Raw genomic sequence first — 18,289 nt, 5'->3', positions numbered from 1 at the left:
CTCTGCCCATGTGATAGTTAAGAGACCCATCTTAATGTTCTTTGACTCACTGAAGCCTGAGGTGTTAGAGCCATTCCACGAAGCCCCGTTATTCCAGCATGGCTTGTATGTTCATTCTGGGTCTGTGAAGAGCAGAATAGAATCATCTGACTGGAAACCCATGGCTCACATGCCTTTGGGGTTGCACATAGGCTAAGAAGGCTTTCATAGAGTCAGAACCATTTGTTGACCCAAAGAATACAACACTGAGCAGATAAACAATGTAGGTCTACTCTACTTTGTCTTCTCTAAGTGAACACATTTTGAAATTTAAAGTGTATGCACACACAAGGTGTTTATTGAATGTCCTGTGGCTTCAGGGTGAGTTTTGGTTTTTCGAGGTAGGGTCTCACTCTAGCTCAGGCTGACCTGGAATTTACTATAGAGTCTCGGGTGGCCTCCAACTCACAGTGATCTTCCTACCTCTGCCTCCTGAGTGCTGGGATTAAAGGCATGCACCACCACGCCCCACCAGGGTGACATTTTTGTTTTTTGTTTTTTTGAGGCAGGGTCATATTCTTGCCCAGGCTGACCTGAAATTTAGTCTCAGGCTAGCCTTGAACTCACAGCATTCCTCCTACCTCAGCCTCCCGAGTGCTGTGATTGAAGGTGTGTGCTATCACATCCTGCAGAGAGAAAGGAAGAAAGAAAGAGCAAAAGAGCAGGAAAGAAAATATATGGGTACACTGGTGCATCCAGCCACTGCAAAGCAACTCCAGATGCATGCATCTGTGCATCTGGCTTTACATGGGTATTGGGGAATTGAACTCAGGTTGTTTGGCTTTCTGGGCAAGCGCCTCAACTGCTGAGCCATCTCTCCAGCCCAGGGTGACTTTTTTAAAAGTTTATGTGTGTGTACCACTGCATACATGGAGGTCAGAAAGCAATTTAGGGTGTTGATTCTCTCTTTCCGCCTTGTTCTGCCACTGGGAAGGCTAGTAGCTGGCCTGCAAGCTTTGGAGGTTTCCTGACCTCACTCCTCATTGCTGGAGGTGCTTTGGGATGACAGACACAAGCATCACTTTGGGTTCAGCTCTATGTGGGGGCTGGGGATCTGAACTCTGGCTGATAGGTTTGTGGAGCAAGTGCCTTTTACCACTGTATCATCTCCCTAGCCCATCCCCTGGTCTGAGACAGGGTCTCATAATAAAGTAGAGGCTGTCCTTGAGCTCACGGTGGAGCAAAAGGCCTTGAACTCCTGACCCTCTTCTCCTGCTTCCACCTCCCAAGTGCTGGGATGACAGGTGTGCTTTGCTGTGCCCAGCAAGGGGCACCCATCTTCTTGCTTGGTGGAAATAAAATTGCGTTTGGACCCATGTGTTCCAAGTCCAGAGTGCTGGACCTTTCTTACTGGGTTCTCATGTCTTCTCAATTACCCACCGAGAGAGGATCCCGCTTGGGGATCCCGCTTCCTGCTGCTGTGTAGGAAAGGCCTTGTATCCTGTTTTCCATCCCACGTCCCTTGTATGCCAAGGAGTTCTTCCTACCTGGAAAGCAGATGGGGTAGACAGCCGTGTTAGTTACCTGTGATGTAGCAACATTTCCCAAAGAACTTACAGAGAGGGCAGGTTTGACTCCTGGCTTGGGGATTGCAGTGCCCATGTGATGGTCAGGCATGGTGGCATGTGCCTGTAGTCCTAGCTGAGACAGGTGGATCCCAGGGGAACAAGCTGTATGCAGTGAACTTCAAGTTCAGTGAGAGATGTTCTTTCAGAAAATAAGGTGGAGAATGACAGAAAGAGAGCAAAGTTCACCTCTGGCCTCCATAGGCATGCACACTTATCTGCTTACACACGCCCAAATGCGACCATACATAAATATACACACTTGCACACATACCACTCACACACAAAAGAGATAGGGGAAAAGGCTAGACTCTTACAGTCCCCTTTCAGGCATGTTTCCTGTGACTTAAGACTTATGAGTAGCTTTTAAAGTCCCATGTAGCAGATGGCTTCAGGTCCACTGAGATGAACTTCCAGACCAGGCACAGTTATGGATGAAGGGATATGTATTGAAGCCTACAGATCCAGAGGAAGTTCCATAATGGCAGAAGAAGCTGGCCTGCCTTCACAGGACCACACACACAGAGAGAAGCCCAAAGCCAAAAACCACACAGCACACTTCAGGAACCCCAGGAGGAGCCAGGCACTTTGCATGTCTTTATATTGAAATTGTAAACCCATCACTACACCTTAGGGCTGGACCCTAAGATCCACCCAGTGACACCTCCTCCAGCCAGGTAGCTGTAGATGCAAACTACAAACTAATAAAACATTGAATATATTCTATTCAAAGTACCACATCTCACTTCCTAATGGTGACAGGCTAGGGATCAAACCTTAACATATGATCCTTTGGAGAACATTTCAGGTCCAAACTATAGCAATATCTTCCAAATTACCTTTCATTTTTTTTTTTCCCTTTCCCTTGGTAGATGGAAAAGTCATTTGGTTTAAGGTCACAGATAGGGTAAGTCATTTGCTTAAGTCACACAGCTAGTAAGTGGGAGAGCCAGACCCCAAATCTAGAAAGTGCCACTCTATACCAAGATTTCTTTCTTTTTAAAGTATTTATTTAATTATTATTTGTATACGTATATATATTTGGGCACACCAGTGTCTTTTTTGCCACTGCAAATAAATGCCTGCTTGTCTTCTCAGGAATGGTTGGGGAATTGAACTTGGGTTGGCAGATTTTGCAAGCAAGTGCCTTTAATTGCTAAGCCATTTTCCCAGACCTCTGTGTACCAAGGTTTCTTAACTTTAGCACTTTTTTTCTTTTGTTTATTTTGAGGTAGAGTCTCTTTCTAGCCCTGGTTGACCTGGAATTCACTAAGTAGTCTCAGGCTGGTCTCAATCTCACAGCAATCCTCCTCCCTTGGCCTCCTGAGTGCTAGGATTAATGGTGTGCACCACCATGCCCTGCCCGGGCAACTTTAGTACTTTTGACATTTGGGGACAGATGATTCTTTTCTGGGCAGGGCCACCTTATTGCTAGTAGCAGCATTTGTACTGTCCCTCTAAGGTATCAGGGAAGGTTCTCAGTTTTGTTAACCAAAAGTCTGTGCAGACATTGGCAAATGTTCCCAGGAAGGAAAAAAATCACTCTCTTGTTGAGAAGCCCTGTTCTAGAAACTTTGTTCTTAATGAGTGTGTGCTACTTCCAAACCTTTCTTTGAGATAACGTTGATATTTTGAAACCAAAAGGGCCTGACAGTCATTCTTTTCCATAAGTTCTAGACAAAAAGAAAAGCTGTCATAATTGGTGCTCTTTCTTCCCCCATTCTCTCTCCCTCCCCCCCCTCCCCGTACCTCTCACATGTCTTTGGGTACACATGTGTACCCATTGGTTTGGAAGCCAGAGGACAACCTCTGAGAACATCATTTCTTAGTGGCGCTTGTCCACCTTATTTTTTGTGAGTGTCTTTCATTGGTCCAGAACTCACCAACTTGGCTAGACTGCCTGGCCAGTAAGTCTGCCTGTCTCTACCTCCAGTGCTGGGATTTTAGGAACATAACACCATGCCTAGCTTTTTTTTATTTTTTTTGGTGGGTTCTGAGGATTGAACTCAAGTCTTCATGCTTTCAAGGCAAGCACTTTATCAACTCAGCTCTCTCTGCATCTGCTCTGAGCTCTACACCTGGCCCTCAGCTTCTAGTATTTGCCTCTATAATGCTCAGAACGGGATGTGATGACATCATCTGCTTACTTTGCTCCAGTGGTTTCCTCTTGTACTAGAACTAAACCTAGACTCCTAATGGCTGGCAAGTTCCTGCCCACCTGGGCCTGCCAACCACTCAGCCTGCTTCAGACCCCACACCTCGCTTACTTGCTGTCCCTTGGCCAAGCCAGCTGCTTTCTGTCCCTTGGCGGGCCAGACATGTCTGGAGCAGGCTATCCCCAGGCCAGGCCAGGAAGTGGCTGTTGGCCAAGACAAGGAGCTTACTTACTTAGCCTTCACTTTGACCTGAGGAAATGAGGAAAACGTCCTTTTCTCTGTCCTAGTGCAGGTCAAAGATTCTCCTGAAGCTTCCTCAGAAGTTCAGGATGCCCACGGAGGCCTGGCCATGTGCACTTGAAGGCAGGAGGCAGAGCCCTTGGGATTATTTAGGAGGAAATTTGATTTTCCCCTTCCAGCAAAGAAAGCTCCTGTCCGCTGTGTCAGTGAATGATTTTTTTCCTTTTGAAGTTATTTCTGTCTGAAGGACAGAGGAAAGCCATATAGCTAGATTTATTTGTAACTGCAATAGAAAACATAAGGACCACTTTCTTTTCCATTACTTTAACAATTCTCAAATGTTTCCATCCTGCAAAAGGCTATGTTTTTACTACCCTATAAACAGTAACACATAAACAATTTTTTCGACAGTTCTTTTTTTTTTTTTTTTTTCAGAAAAATGCCACTTTTGCAAAGTCAGGGAGGGGAATGAGGTTGGAGACAGGACCAGCAGCTTAATATGTATTAAATACCTATTGTGTGCTAGGCAAAAGGCAAACAAGAGCATCATTCATATCTTGCCTATCTCTCTCTCTCTCTCCCTCCCTCCCACTGTAACACACACACCCCTAGGCTGGCTCTGAGCTTGCAAAGATCTTCCTGCCTCAGCCTCCTCAGTGCTAGTTTTACAGATACGAGCCTCCATACCTCCTGACTCATGCCTCCTCTTATGATTTTCACCACAGCCCCATGCTGAGGGATGCTGTTCTGTTAAGCATAGTAGCAAGCTTTGAGAGGTACCCAAGGTCACTTGGCTAGCAGTCTAGAGTCACAGTCTGCTGACCTCATAGTCTATGCTTTGTGAATGACTGTTTTTGCTCTCACCCTGCCTTACTTAAGGACTTTTTTAACCCCCACACCCCATTCCTGGGTGACCTCATCCCCAGCTACTCTGTGTCTAACCTTATCACCTCCATGTAGACGAATCCACTGTGAGTTCTTTGATTGCAAGCAATAGCAAGCAAGTTGTGCTAACCTTGGAGGGGAATGTCAGAGGCCAGGGAGGAGCCCACAGGAGTGGAGGAAAGCCTGGAGGACAGGCTTGAAGCAGTCTGGAACCAGAAGCTCTGGAAAGAGAGGGTCTTGGAGGTGGGAACTGCTCAGGCGTCTTGCCTGGTCATGGCTGCTAGAACCAGTGTTTTCAGCCTCCAGTCACTCTGCTCATGACTCACTTCCTGAATAGTGATGTCTCCTCCGTGAGGATGAGTTTATAGACCTGCACCTTGGTGGGGCTGGGCAGCACTCTAAGAGCCCAACTTAGAAAAGAAGCCAGAAAGACACAAAGGGGTGGATTCAAGACAGCTTGTCTAATAGCGGAGATGCGAGTGAATATCTACTTACGCCAGGTAGGACATCGATGACATCGATGACAGACTAGAGGAACAAATCCATCCAAGCAGGCAAACCAGCATGTGTACTGGGTTTACTTACAGCAGCATAGGTGAGGGTTACTTATAGGAGTGTGGTTGACCCCCAAACGGCCATATCACTGAAAAGTACCACTCTGAAAGTAGCTCCCTAAAGCTATATAGATGGACTCCTCCTTCAGTTAACCTTCCAGCTTTTATATATTCTAGTAAGTGTGCCCAACTTTTTGACATTGTGGCATGGTATTATCACCCACAAAGTTCAGCTCAAGATTTGCACAATCGAGTTAAAAAAAATACACTTATGTTTGAAGTAAGTTTATAATTTTGTGTTGGGCCCCATTCATAGCCATCCTTGGCTATGGGATGGGCACACTTGCTAGTGAGGGGCGGAATCACTTACAGCTGGTAGGAGGTAAGGAGAGAGTGGCTGTAATCTCAGGTGAGGGTCTCATGACTCCCTCCTACTGTCTCCTAGGAAGAGAAATCTGCTCTGTGTTTCACTCACAGGATAGTGCTCCTTACAGCACCTCTCCACACAGGTGCTGGATTTGGGCTCCCAAGAAGGTTGAGTCCTGCATCGCCAAAATATCCCCAGTGTTCAGTCTGCATCCAAGTTCACGCTGCCACACCACCACAACTGTTTGCCTTTTGACCTCTCTGCCTGGCCCTTGACTTACCCTTGAACTCAATATGCTTTTCCCACGCCCCTTCTCCTTTGACTCTTCCAGTCACATTGGATCGGAGCTGAGGAGCTGGTCACGTTTGTCTCCTCCCTTCTCCTGTCCAGCGGCTGAGTTAGGAGCTATTAGACAAGGTGTCTTGAATCCATCCCTTTGTGTCTTTCTGGCTTCTTTTCTAAGTCACTTAGTTGTTACCTGAACCCCCAAGACTTATCTTTATTCACCTGAGAATAGCTCAAGTCCCAGAATTTCCTTGAGTGTGGAGTTATTGCCATGGTTAAAAATCTGTCAGAATAAACCAAAAAAAAAAAAAATTAAAAAAATATTTGGGCTGGAGAGATGGCTTAGCAGTTAAGCGCTTGCCTGTGAAGCCTAAGGACCCCGGTTCAAGGCTCGATTCCCCAGGTCCCACGTTAGCCAGATGCACAAGGGGGTGCATGCATCTGGGGTTTGTTTGCAGTGGCTGAAGGCCCTGGCATGTCCCATTCTCCCTTTCTCTCTATCTGCCTCTCTCTCTCTCTCTCTCTCTCTCTCTCTGTCACTCTCAAATAAATAAATAAAAATAAACAAAAAATTTAAAAAATCTGTCAGATTCATGCCCCCGCCCCATTGTGTAACAACCACCACGCGTATTCGGCATGTCCAGCCTATGGCCCATGAGCTGTATGCATCCCAGGATAGCAATGAATGCAGCCCAACACATTTGTAAGTGACAAAATTGTGTCACAGTATCAAAAGGTTGGACACCTCTCATCTATACACAGCTCACCAAGGTAAGCATTTCTTGCAGTAGCCCCTCCAGCCATGCCTATCAAATAGGAACAATCATGAGCACCTTATTGGAGTTGGAAAACTGCTATGATTTGAATGATGTACAAATTCGTGTGTTAGAAATGTGCTTCACAGAGTCACATATTAATGGTATTTGGCAGTACTGGGAATTGAACCCAGGCCTCCTCACACGTGCTAGGCAAGCTCTCTACCACTGAGCAGTAGCCTCAGCCTTGTTAATAGTATTTAGAAGTAGGGCCTTTGGAAGGTAATAGAATTATGTGAGCTCATGAAGTGGGGCCCCCATGCAGACATCATTAGCTTTATAAAGAGGACAAGATGTCTGCCACCCTGTCGTGGTACAGCCAGAAGGCCCGCTCTAGGTGCTGGGAAGATGCCTGCTGTCAGACTGTTGGACTCCGAACCTGCAGTCCTATGATCTAAACAAGCGTTCCTCAGGTCTTTATAAATTACCTTTTCTGGTAGCGCACCTGTAATCCCAGCATTGAGAGGAATGCAGGGGAGGACGACCTTAAACTCCCGATCTCCTTCATCCACCTCCCACGTGCTGGGATTGTACCACAGTGGCCAGCTTAAAGCCATCACGTTTTGATAACTTGCTACAGTGGCCACAGGACATGGACACACGCGAGAATGCGAAGAGGCGTGCAGGAGGACTGGCGTGTGCAGAGTGAAGGAAGCTTAGGGTGTATAATTTATACTCTGCTCGGTCCACGGCAGCAGGCACTTGTTTCCATGAAAGCAGCCCCCGGGGAGCAGGGATGGGAGGGTTGGCAGGTGGACATGGAGAGATTTGGTGTGACTTGTTTGAGCTGCTAGATGCCCACTCATGTGCCATGTACCAGAAGCATCTTGTCACCGAGGCCCCAGCAGGACATACGTTAAGAACAGGGGGAGCTGGATGTTGTTGGCACACTCCTTTAATTCCAGCACTTGGGAGACAGAGGTAGGAGGAACGGTTTGAGTTTGAGGCTAGCCTGAGACTACATAGTAAATTCCAGGCCAGAATGGGCTAGAGTGAGACCCTACCTTGAACCCCCCCCCCCAAAAAAAAAAACAAATAAAAACATGGAGAGTAGAGGCTGAGGCTTTGGGAGGACTCACCAAGGTTCACCATTCAGTTTTGCTCTTTCAGCATTCTCTCGGCGATTCTGGGAGATAGGAAAATGAGAGAGCATTGAGGGAAGGTAAAGGGAGTGTTTTGAAGACCCTTGCTCCACTGAGGCTCAGGAAGTGATGACGTGGGCTTAAGATGTGCTGCTTGGTCTGGAAGCAGCTGTGTGACGGGGTAATGCGGACGCGATGTCATATGCTTCCTTTTCTATGTCTTTGCAGCTGCCCCCAGAAGCTGGCAAGGCCTCCGAGGGCCTCCTGCCATCACCAGCTCCGCTTTCTGGAGGCCAGAGCTTTGTGCAGAGCCACTTCCAAGCACAGTACAGGTAAGAAGGAAGCACGACTGAGAATGAAGCTCCCAAGGGTGCTTCATACTTGATTGCCCAGTCAACCGTCTCCTGTTGCCCTTTGACCCTGAGATAACGAAACAACAACAACAAAAAGTGCTCTCTCTTTTTTCATAAATTCCAGCTAATCACTCACTGCTGATGTCTTTGACCTGGACAGTTTTTCTTCTTGGCTTCTGGGCCTTCAGCTTCTCCTTGAAGGACTGATAGAGTGTCGTTCTGTTCCACATGGATGTGGAGGCCAGGCTATCACAGCGCCATCAAGCTAACTCTCGGGAAACTTCTTGTTGGCTCTGTATGGCCAGAGAGCCCAGCTGAACAGGTTTTCCTGAGTTCAAATCTTGTGGAGGATATAGAAATCATTATAGTCTCTGACTTCAGGAAGCCTGTGCTCTCTTTGGGCATTTCTTTTTTTTTTTTTTTTTAATCTGTGTGTGTGTGTGTGTGTGTGTGTGTGTTGCAGGTGTTGGTGTGTGTGAATGCAGGCATGTAAGTACCGTGGTGCATATCAGAGGTCAGAGGACAACCTCAAGGGTCGGTCCTCACCTTCGGCCTTATTTGAGGCAGGGTCTCTTGTTCACCAGGCCAGCTGGCCTGGAAGCTGCTAGGGATTCTCCTGTCTGCCCTTCCTGGCTCGCTGTAGCTGCACTGGGATTACAGACACTTCTGCTCCTGGCTCTTTGTGGTTTCTGTGGATCATGCGTGTATGGCAAGCGCTTTATCCACTGGGCCATCTTGCCAGCCTCTTTGCGTGTTTCGGTATGAAGTACAGAGACACACAAGGCAAGATGTTTGAAGAACTCTAATGTTTCGTGAAGGAAAGTACTGACAGTCATGAGAGACTGGAGAGGACACAGGCTTTTGAATGAGATGTGTCTGTTTCTTTTAATATTAATATATCTGCATGTGTGCATGTGTGTGTGTGGGGGGGGGTCGTGGGTTGGATGCACGAAGGCCTCTCGTCACCAAATGCTTGCATCACTTTTTGCATTGGTTTACATGGTTGCTTGGGAATTGAACTCTGGCCCTCAGTCTTTGCAAACAAGTGCCTTTAACTGCTGAGCCATCTTCCCAGGCCCAAGGTGTGTCTTCTGATGGCTCTGAAAGCAGAATAGAATCCAGTAGGTGGGGACATATTGAACAAGGATGAATATAAGCTTAAGGTGGGATTGAGCCCTAAGGGGATACCATTGGGAACATACAATCCTGCCCCAGGTGAGATGCTGGCATGTGTATTTTGAACATCCATATTTAAACTTTTTCAACTTTTTTTTTGTAGCTAGAACAAAAGCATAAAAGTTATATATATTCATAGGGTCCCATGTGATGTTTTGATACATGTATTTAATGTCTAACATTATACAATGTCTCCTCAAGTATTTATTGTTACCTTGAGTAAATCTTTCAAAATACATTTTTGTAGGGTCTTTATTTTTGTTTGTTTTTTTGTTTCTGTTTTCGTTTTTCGAGGTAGGGTTTCACTTTAGCCCAGGCTGACCTGGAATTCACTCTGTATTCTCACTGTGGCATCGAACTCATGGTGATCCCTCTTATAGCTTTTAAATGTGTAGTACATTATCATCTGTAGTCATGTACAATTGAACACAGAACTTCTTTCTTCTGTCTGTGGCTTGGTGCTCATTGATGAAGTTTTCCCCATCTATTGCCTCTCCCAATCCTCTCGTAGCTGCCATTCTTCTTTATTTTTCAATTCTGTTCTCAACTTCTGTGAAATCAGATTTGTTAGATTCCATATGTATTTATTTACATGTAATTTTAAACAAGCACTTTATGTAGTAGATACAAAATATTTATTTATATGTTTGTATGAAATATATTTTACAATATATAACGTAGCAATGAAAGTGCACATTTTAGCTGGGCGTGGTGACACACACCTTTAATCCCAGCACTGGGGAGGCAGAGGTAGGAGGATGGCTATGAGTTTGAGGCCACCCTGAGAGTACAGCGTGATTTCCAGGTCAGCCTGGGATAGAGTGGAACCCTACCTCGACCCTCCCCCGCAACAAAGTGCACATTTAGGGTTGGAGAGATGGCTTAGTGGCTAAGGTATTTGCCTGCAAAGCCAAAGGACCTAGGTTCGATTCCCCAGGACCCACATTAGCCAGATGCACAAGTGGGCGCATGCTTCTGGAGTTCGTTTGCAGTGGCTGGAGGCCCTGGCGTGTCTATTCTCTCTCTCTCTCCCCCTTCTTTCCTCCCTGCCCCCCTTTTTCTCTGTCAAATAAATAAATAAAAATAAAATATGAAAAAATGCACATTTAGAATATATAAACTATATTAAATAATATATTTTAAATTTCCATAATTTATTTATTACTTATTTTGAAATGTTGAGAATTGAACCCCATGGTGTCCACATGCTAGACAAGTGTTTATAATTGAGCAACACCCCTAACTACATTTCTGTAAGTATGATTATATATGCACAAAGTATATTTTGTCAGTATTATTTCTTATAAGAGTCCAGGAGGCGAGAGCTCCAGTCTAGATGGGGGATTTTTGCAAGGACCCATGATAAGTGGCAGATGCAGCCTTTGTCCTCTCAAATTTGATCCTTGCCTTTGCTTTCTTTGTGATTCTTCCCCTTCCATTGCTTTTCCATCTTACTTTGTTGGTCCGTTGTGATTTTCAGTTGCACAGAAGCCAGGCTGTCTTGCTGTCTTTTGTGGATACAGTTTTTCTCCTGGAGTTGTGGTAAATCCCTTCGGAGTTTTGCCTCTCAAGTCTTCAGGATGGCACTTCCTCGTCTTTAAGGTTTCCCAGTGGTCTTCTTTTCTTGATTACTTCTCTTCAAGTATTGAAGGGCATTAAGACTGAATGTCTGCTAGAATCCCTAAACTTCCATCCATGTACTTCCGTACTTTCATACTTTCTGGGGACTTTAATTCTTGGAGTAGTCGGAGGCCACTTAAAACTGCCGTGACTGGAGAGATGGCTTAGCTGTTAAGGTGCTTGCTTGTGAAGCCTAAGAACTGATGTTTGAGTCTCCAGGTCGCATGTAAGCCAGCTGCACAGTGTCACGAGTGCACAATGTCACACATGCTCATAAGAGGATGAATGCATCTGGAGTTCATTTCCAGTGGCTGAAGACCCTGGTGCACCAATGCGTTCTTTCTCTTTCAATTAAAAAAAAGTGCCTTGGCACTCAGCCATCATTGAAGAAATGCACAGGGTAGGGATCACCGTCTCTGGGCATGACGATGTGTTAGGAGGGCCAGGTGGTGTCTGAAGCTGCTTTCCACTGGAGTAGGGGTGCAGCCCAGGGGTTTCCTCACTGCTTCTTACTGCCCCCTCCCCCGCCGGGAGTGAGGGTTCTCAGGAAGCTGCCCGAGTGGCCATGGGGCTCTGTATCTCCTCCTTTTGGTTGTTGAGAATATTTATTAATGCAAATATCTCCAAAATGAGTCAAACTTGCTGTGTCTGAAGGCTCATTCCCTGGGAAGTGTGTGGATACTGTAGGAAGTAAGCGAAGAAGCCAGGTAGACTTCCCATCTACTGACCTCGAAGCTAGTAGATACCTGTTATCCTCAGGTGTGGAAGCAGAGGCTGCCAGCAACACAGGTGAGGAGGAACAAAAACTAGAGGATGAACTTGGAAGAGGGAAAGGGGATCGAAGGGGAGGGCTTATTGGCGGGGAGAGGTCACAGTCATCCGTTCTCTTTTCCTTACTTCAGGTATTTAAGTGGCTACTAGTGTGGGTGGCCTAGTGGCTATCACTAGGATCGTAACTCCTTCTCCATAAGAAAGAATTACTTATGGGGATCCTAGCTACAGATGATTGGGCTTCTGCGTGAGAATAAAAATACTTAGTAGCAGAGACCAGTAAGTTAAAAAGGAGACATAAAGGGAAGAGAAAGGAAGGGAGGAGGGTACTTAATAGGTTGATATTGTATATATGTAAGTACAATGATTGTGATGGGGAGGTAATATGATGGACAATGGAATTTCAAATGGGAAAGTGTGGGGGAGGAGGGAGGGAATTACCATGGGATTTTTTAATAATCATGGAAAATGCTAATAAAGATTAAAAAAAAAAAAGAATTACTAGTAGATGTACAGCCAGCCCTCTGTAGTCATGGGCTTTGCATCTGTCTATTCAACCAGCCACACATGGAAAGTATTAGGAAACACCACATCTGCACTGAGCATATAGACTCTTCGTGTTGTCTGGACAATATAATAGCTCTTCTCATAGGATTGTCGTGGCATTAAGTAGTATAAGTAATGTGGAGGTGCTCTAAGGCATGCTGGAGGGTATGTGGAGGCTGTCTGCGCATATGGCTCCATTTTCCTATGAGGATTTTGAGCACTTTAGGATTTTGGTGTCTGCCAGTGTCTGAGGCTACTGTGGGAGGAGTCTCCTCATTTGTTCTGTGTGTGTTTCATTCATCCTCTGTTCTCTTCTAGATGTTGTGAGTAGCATCAAACCCCAGTTTTCATGGGATTCACATTCTCTTGGGGAGGGGCATGTTAGACAACACCCAGTCAGCTAGCAACTTGTGCTAGTGCTCAGGGAATGGTAAGGATGGTGGGGTGACATTTGATAAGGTGGTCAGGAAGACCAGTGGACATTCTCAGATGGACATTTGAGCCAAGAGAGGAGTCCATCACTCAAAGTACTGGGGACCCAATATTCCAGGCAGAGGAGATAGCCAAATCAAAGTGCCCGAGGTAGGCATCATCATGACAAGTTCTTGGAATGGAAAAGCCAAGTTCAAGGAACAGAAAGAGGTGGGCATGGTGACACAAGCCTATAATCCTCAAATTTGGGAGAATGAGGTATGGAGGAGGAATGCCACAAATTCAAGGCTAGCCCCAGCTATATAGCTAGTACCAGGCTGGCCTTGGTTAAGGAAACAGATCCTGCCTCAAAAACAAGACAAATCAGACTGAAGCAAAAGAAAGGAGCAGAAAGGCCAAGGTGGCTGCCAGGTGGTGAGAGGCAAGAGATAGGGCTGGGGTGGTGGTCAGATCCAGCATAGTTCCAGTGGAAAGAGCACAGGAAGCTGCTGCTGGGGTTAAAGGAAGGTGCAGCCAAGCTCACCAGTTTAACAGAGGACACTGGTTGTTGTAGGTGGTGAAGGGAGACAGGAGAGGATGCAGGAATCATTGTAGTAGGGAATGCTGTTGGCCAGAACAATGGAGATGGGGGGGGGAAATGACCAATTTGGAGTATGTTTTGGATGAATGTCACCAAGACTTGCTGGAGGCTTTACAGGTGTGAGGTGGAGGGAGTTAGGAATCTAGGCTAACCATGGAGGGCTTTTCTGTAAGCATTACTGGTGAGAGCTGTGGCTGTGGGGTGGGTTTGGACTGGAGTTGACCTGAAGTCATGGTGATAAGTACCTGACTTGGTGTGGGGTGAATTGGGCTGGCTGGAGGTGTTTCTCAGAAACTCACGTTTGAGCTCATTAAGTATTAAGGATTTTAAGTGCCCGTCCAGTAGGTTTCTCCTGGAGACAACAATAAATGATAGAGATAAGGTGTTCATTGAAAATGGACTGGTGACAGTTTAAAAAATACACATTGTACCAGGGATCATATAGTACAGAGATCATTTTGCTAGGGATCCCATGGAGGTGAAGGTTTCCAAGGTCTGAGAAATGATTTTCTATAGTGGTAGGCATGAGGGATGGCTTCAAGCTGGGGTCACTGAGCAATGGGACCTGCTATCCCTGTCCACTTCCATGGGTGGGCTCCCTGGGATGGTATCGGACTTCTTTGTGACTGGGGACCATGTGTAATTAGGAGCTAATTTACAGGCTTCTGCACGCTGAGGCTCTCCCTCTTCTGTCTTCCCTTCAGTCCTTCAACTCCTTTTTTCTTTTGAGGTTCTGAGGATTAAACCCAGAGCCTCTCTGTCCTCTTTTTTGGACCTATTGGTCACATTCAGGCTGTCCTCATTTCTCACCTTTTGAGAGCAGATATGCTCCTCATCATCTTCATAGGAACAGATATACTCCCCATCCTTTCTGGGGTACAGAGAGGCCAAGAACCAGAGAACAGAGGTCCTGAGACTCCTTTAGGTTGAACGTTGTGGGGTGCTGTGTTTCTTCGGTGCCTGGAGATATGACATAACTGTCCTCTTTCCACCCCGTCCAAAGGTGAAATACTATAATGTATAGAGTTAACCATTTTATTTTGTTATTGTATGCTCTCTCTCTCTCTCTGTGTGTGTGTGTGTGTATGTGTGTGTGTGTGTACTTGCCAAGTGCCCACACATATAGAGGCCAGAGGAGAACTTCAAGTGTCTTCCTCTATCAACTTTGATTTTTTTTTTAATCTTATTTATTTTAAGATATGATCTTGCTCTGAACCTGGAGCTCATGGTTTTCCTGTCAGACTGGCTGACCAGAAAGCCCCAGCGATTTTCTTGTCTATGTCCTCTTTAGCATGGGGGTTGTGGGCATGTGTGGTCACACGCAATTTTTTATGAGGATGCTGAGAATTGAGCTCAAGATCTAGTGCTTGCAAAGCAAACACTCTTACCTGCTAAACCATCTCCCTACCTACTATTTTTGTGGTTGTTTGTTTTTTTCAAGGTAGGGTGTCACCCTAGCCGAGGCTGACATGGAACTCACAGTGATCCTCCTACTTCGCATCCTAAGTACTGGGATTAAAGGCATGCACCCTCATGTCGGGCCTATTTTATTTTAATGTTTAATTATTTATTTATTTGTCAGCAGAGAGATACAGAGAGAGGAGAGGAGAGAGAGAACAGAGAGAGAGAGGGAGAGGGAGAGTATGGGCATGCTAGGCCCTCTAGCCACTGCAAAAGAACTCCAGATGCATGTGCCATCTTGTGCATCTATCTTACTTGGGTCCTGGGGAATCAAACCCAGTTGTTAGGCTTTATAGGCAAGCATCCTAACTGCTGCACCATCTCTCCAACCCTATTTTTTTTTTTTTGTGGGGGGGGGTGAAGTTTTGCTATGTTTCCAGGCTGGTCTCAGGCTTGAGGACTCAGTGTTTCTTCTGCCTCAGTGGCTGGGACTACAGGTTTTTGCCACTAGCAGGTTTGTATCCAGCTAAAGTGACCCACTAAAACTGTAGTTTGGTGGTATGCATGTTCACAGTGCTAAGCAGCCACCAATTCTCTCTGGTTCCTAAGCATTTTTATTGCTTAGAAAGGTGCCCAGTGAGCAGTCACTCTCCATACATTCTTCCTTCAGCCTTTGGAAACCACAGGCTTGTGTTTTGCCTCTTTGGCCTTCTTTATTCTAGAGACTTCCCAAAGTAGAAGAATAGAATAAGTGGCCTTTTGTGTCTTTTGAGGTTTGTCCCCATTGCATGAGCACTCCGTTCATTTTTACTGCGGAGGTCGTATTTGGCCACGTGGATGTGTCGTGTATTGTTTACCCACTTACCTGTCGATGGACAGTCGAATCATTTCTCCCTTCTGGCTCTTATGAACCGGGCTTCTGGGAACACTTATACATATGTGTCAGTTGAAACCCCATTTTCAGTTCTTCTGAGTGGAATAGAAATGCAAGGGTAATTCTATTTTAGCCTTTTGAGGCAGTTATCAAACTATTTAAGTGTGATTACACATTCACCTCTGTTCTTTGTCCTCACAGATCTTCCCTGACTTGTCCCCACTGCCTGAAACAAAGCAACACCTTTGATCCTTTCCTGTGTGTGTCCCTTCCCATCCCCTTGCGCCAGACGAGGTACGTGAGTGTCGCAGTATCCCTAACTCCCCTGCCTCCTCTTTCCTGGGGACCCTGTGACCCTGCAGCTGATTTTTCCTTCTTTTTTGTTTTTCACTCAATATTTCTCCAGAAACCAGTCTGTAGCCAGGTGACACTCAGTAATTGAATGGACAGTTAAAGTGAAAGGAACCCTGTCCCTTCGTTAGCTGAGGAAGGAACATAAACGGAACACCCTGGTGTGACCCCACTGTGGCCAGGCTTGGGTCTCTGGCCTGTTCAGGAGTTGGCACAGGGTCGTGTTGAATCAGACGGGACAGTCCGGAACACATTACTGCCGCTGCTTTTTCCTGTCACATTTCTTTCTTTATTTTATTTTTATTTATTTATTTGACAGAGAGAAAGAGAGAGGGAAGGAGGGAAGGAAGGAAGGGCGGGGGGAGAGAATGGGTGCATCAGGGCCTCTAGCTGCTGCAAACAAACTCCAGACCACCTTGTGCCACCTTGTGCATCTGGCTTACGTGGGTCCTAGGAAATCAAACCTGGGTCCTTTGGCTTTGCAAGAAACCACCTTAACCACTAAGTCATCCCTCCAGCCCTCTTTATTTTTTTTTCTTTTTTAAAAAAAATTTATTTATTTATTTATATGAGAGCAACAGACAGAGAGAGAAAGAGACAGATAGAGAGAGAGAGAATGGGCGCACCAGGGCCTCTAGCCACTGCAGACAAACTCCAGACATGTGCATCCTCTTGTGCATCTAGCTAACATGGGTCCTTAGGCTTCACAGGCAAGCGTTTAACCACTAAGCCATCTCTCCAGCCCCAGCCCTCTTTATTTTTATTTTATGTATTACAGACAGGGAGAGGAAGGGAGGGGGGAAGGGAGAGAGAGAGAGAGAGAGAGAGAGAGAATGGGAGTGCTATGGCCTCTAGCTACTGCAAATGAACATCAGACACATATGCCACCATGTGCATCTGACTTATATGGGACCTGGAGAATTGAGCTTGAGTCCTTAGGCTTCACAGGCAAGTGCCTAAACTGCCAAGCTATCTTTCCAGCCCCACATTTCTTTTTTTTTTTAAGAAAAAAATTTTCAACTTATTTTGAGAGAGAGAGAAAGAGTGTATGGGTGCAGCTACAAACCAACTACTACACATACATGCTCCACGTTGTGCATCTGGCCTTACATGGGTTCCAAGCTTCACGAGTGAGTGAGCTATCTCTTTAGCCCTGCTGCTACCACCAAACTTCAAAATCCCCTTTCTTCTTTGTGAAGGTATAGAACAATGATTTCCTCTCCCCCCCCCTTTTATTTTTACTTATACTGTAGTCTGTGATGGCCTTGAACTCATGGTGATCTTTCTGCTTCAGCCTCCCAAGTGCTGCATTATAGGCATGAGCAAACATTCCTGGCTGTAGGGAAATGATTTCCTGGAGGAGTAAAGACAGAGGAAAAGGCTTGTTTGAGACAGATGGAAGGAAAGTGGTACTGGAGGTGAGGACAGAAGCAGTGGGCTGGGCAGTATGAAAGTGAGAAGCAGGCCTGGGAAGACAGTTCAGTGGTTAAAGGCTCTTTGCTTGAAAGCCTTCCCACCTGAGTTTGACCCTCTTCAATGCTCACATAAAGCCAGATGCAAAATAGCACATGTGCCTGTGATTCCGATGTGCCTACAGCAGTGGGAAGTGGAGCCAGAAGAGTCTGGAAGCTCGCAAGAAGCATTAGCAAGAGAGGAATCCTAACTCGGAAGAAGGTAGAAGGAGAGGAAAAGCACCCCAAGACTACCCTCTGACCTCCATATGTGTTCTGTCCCCCCACATTGCACGCACACATATATGAACATGCAAAAATGAACTGCAAAATATTTTAAAAGCAAGAAGCAGATAGTACAGCCCGCTTCCCAGATGCCCATGGTGGCCGTGGCCAGTAAGGCAGCTGCCTGATGTCTGTCATAGAACATTAGTGAGCTCCAGTGTGGGGAGTCATCACTGGCATGGAGCCTGGGTGTTTCCTCATTGGGTGCCCCACCTCCTTAAGTCCCATCTCTCCTTTCCCCTTCTTGTTGACATCTGCATCTTTAAGATGCAGAGAAGACATCCTCATAAAGTCTTTCCTGTCAAATTCTCTGCTCTGGAGTCCTGTGCTGTCGACGTCAAATCTTAACTGTTGGCTTATTCAGTAACACAGATAAGGCTACTAAGACTCTTGATAACACTGCTCAAGAAAGACTCTGAGGGATGGATTAGCAGTTAAGGCACTTGCCTAAGAAGCCTAAG

The 18,289-nt window shown here is 45.9% G+C and overlaps 1 protein-coding gene across 2 annotated transcripts in view; it reads left to right on the top strand.

Moving 5' to 3' along the window:
• Usp43 (ubiquitin specific peptidase 43) overlaps nucleotides 1-18,289 on the top strand; it is a 79,856-nt gene that overhangs the window by 10,790 nt on the left and 50,777 nt on the right. For both annotated transcript variants that reach the window (XM_004663140.2, XM_004663139.2), the window contains exons 3-4: nucleotides 8,217-8,320; nucleotides 15,943-16,035. In XM_004663140.2, the coding sequence (XP_004663197.2) occupies nucleotides 8,217-8,320; nucleotides 15,943-16,035 (197 nt within the window). The remainder of the gene's footprint in view (nucleotides 1-8,216; nucleotides 8,321-15,942; nucleotides 16,036-18,289) is intronic.

This window comes from Jaculus jaculus, chromosome 12, assembly GCF_020740685.1.
Source record: "Jaculus jaculus isolate mJacJac1 chromosome 12, mJacJac1.mat.Y.cur, whole genome shotgun sequence".
In the NCBI taxonomy this organism is placed as follows: Eukaryota; Metazoa; Chordata; class Mammalia; order Rodentia; family Dipodidae; genus Jaculus; species Jaculus jaculus.
Note: the sequence above shows the minus strand (reverse complement) of the source record. Positions and strands in the feature narration are given on the sequence as shown.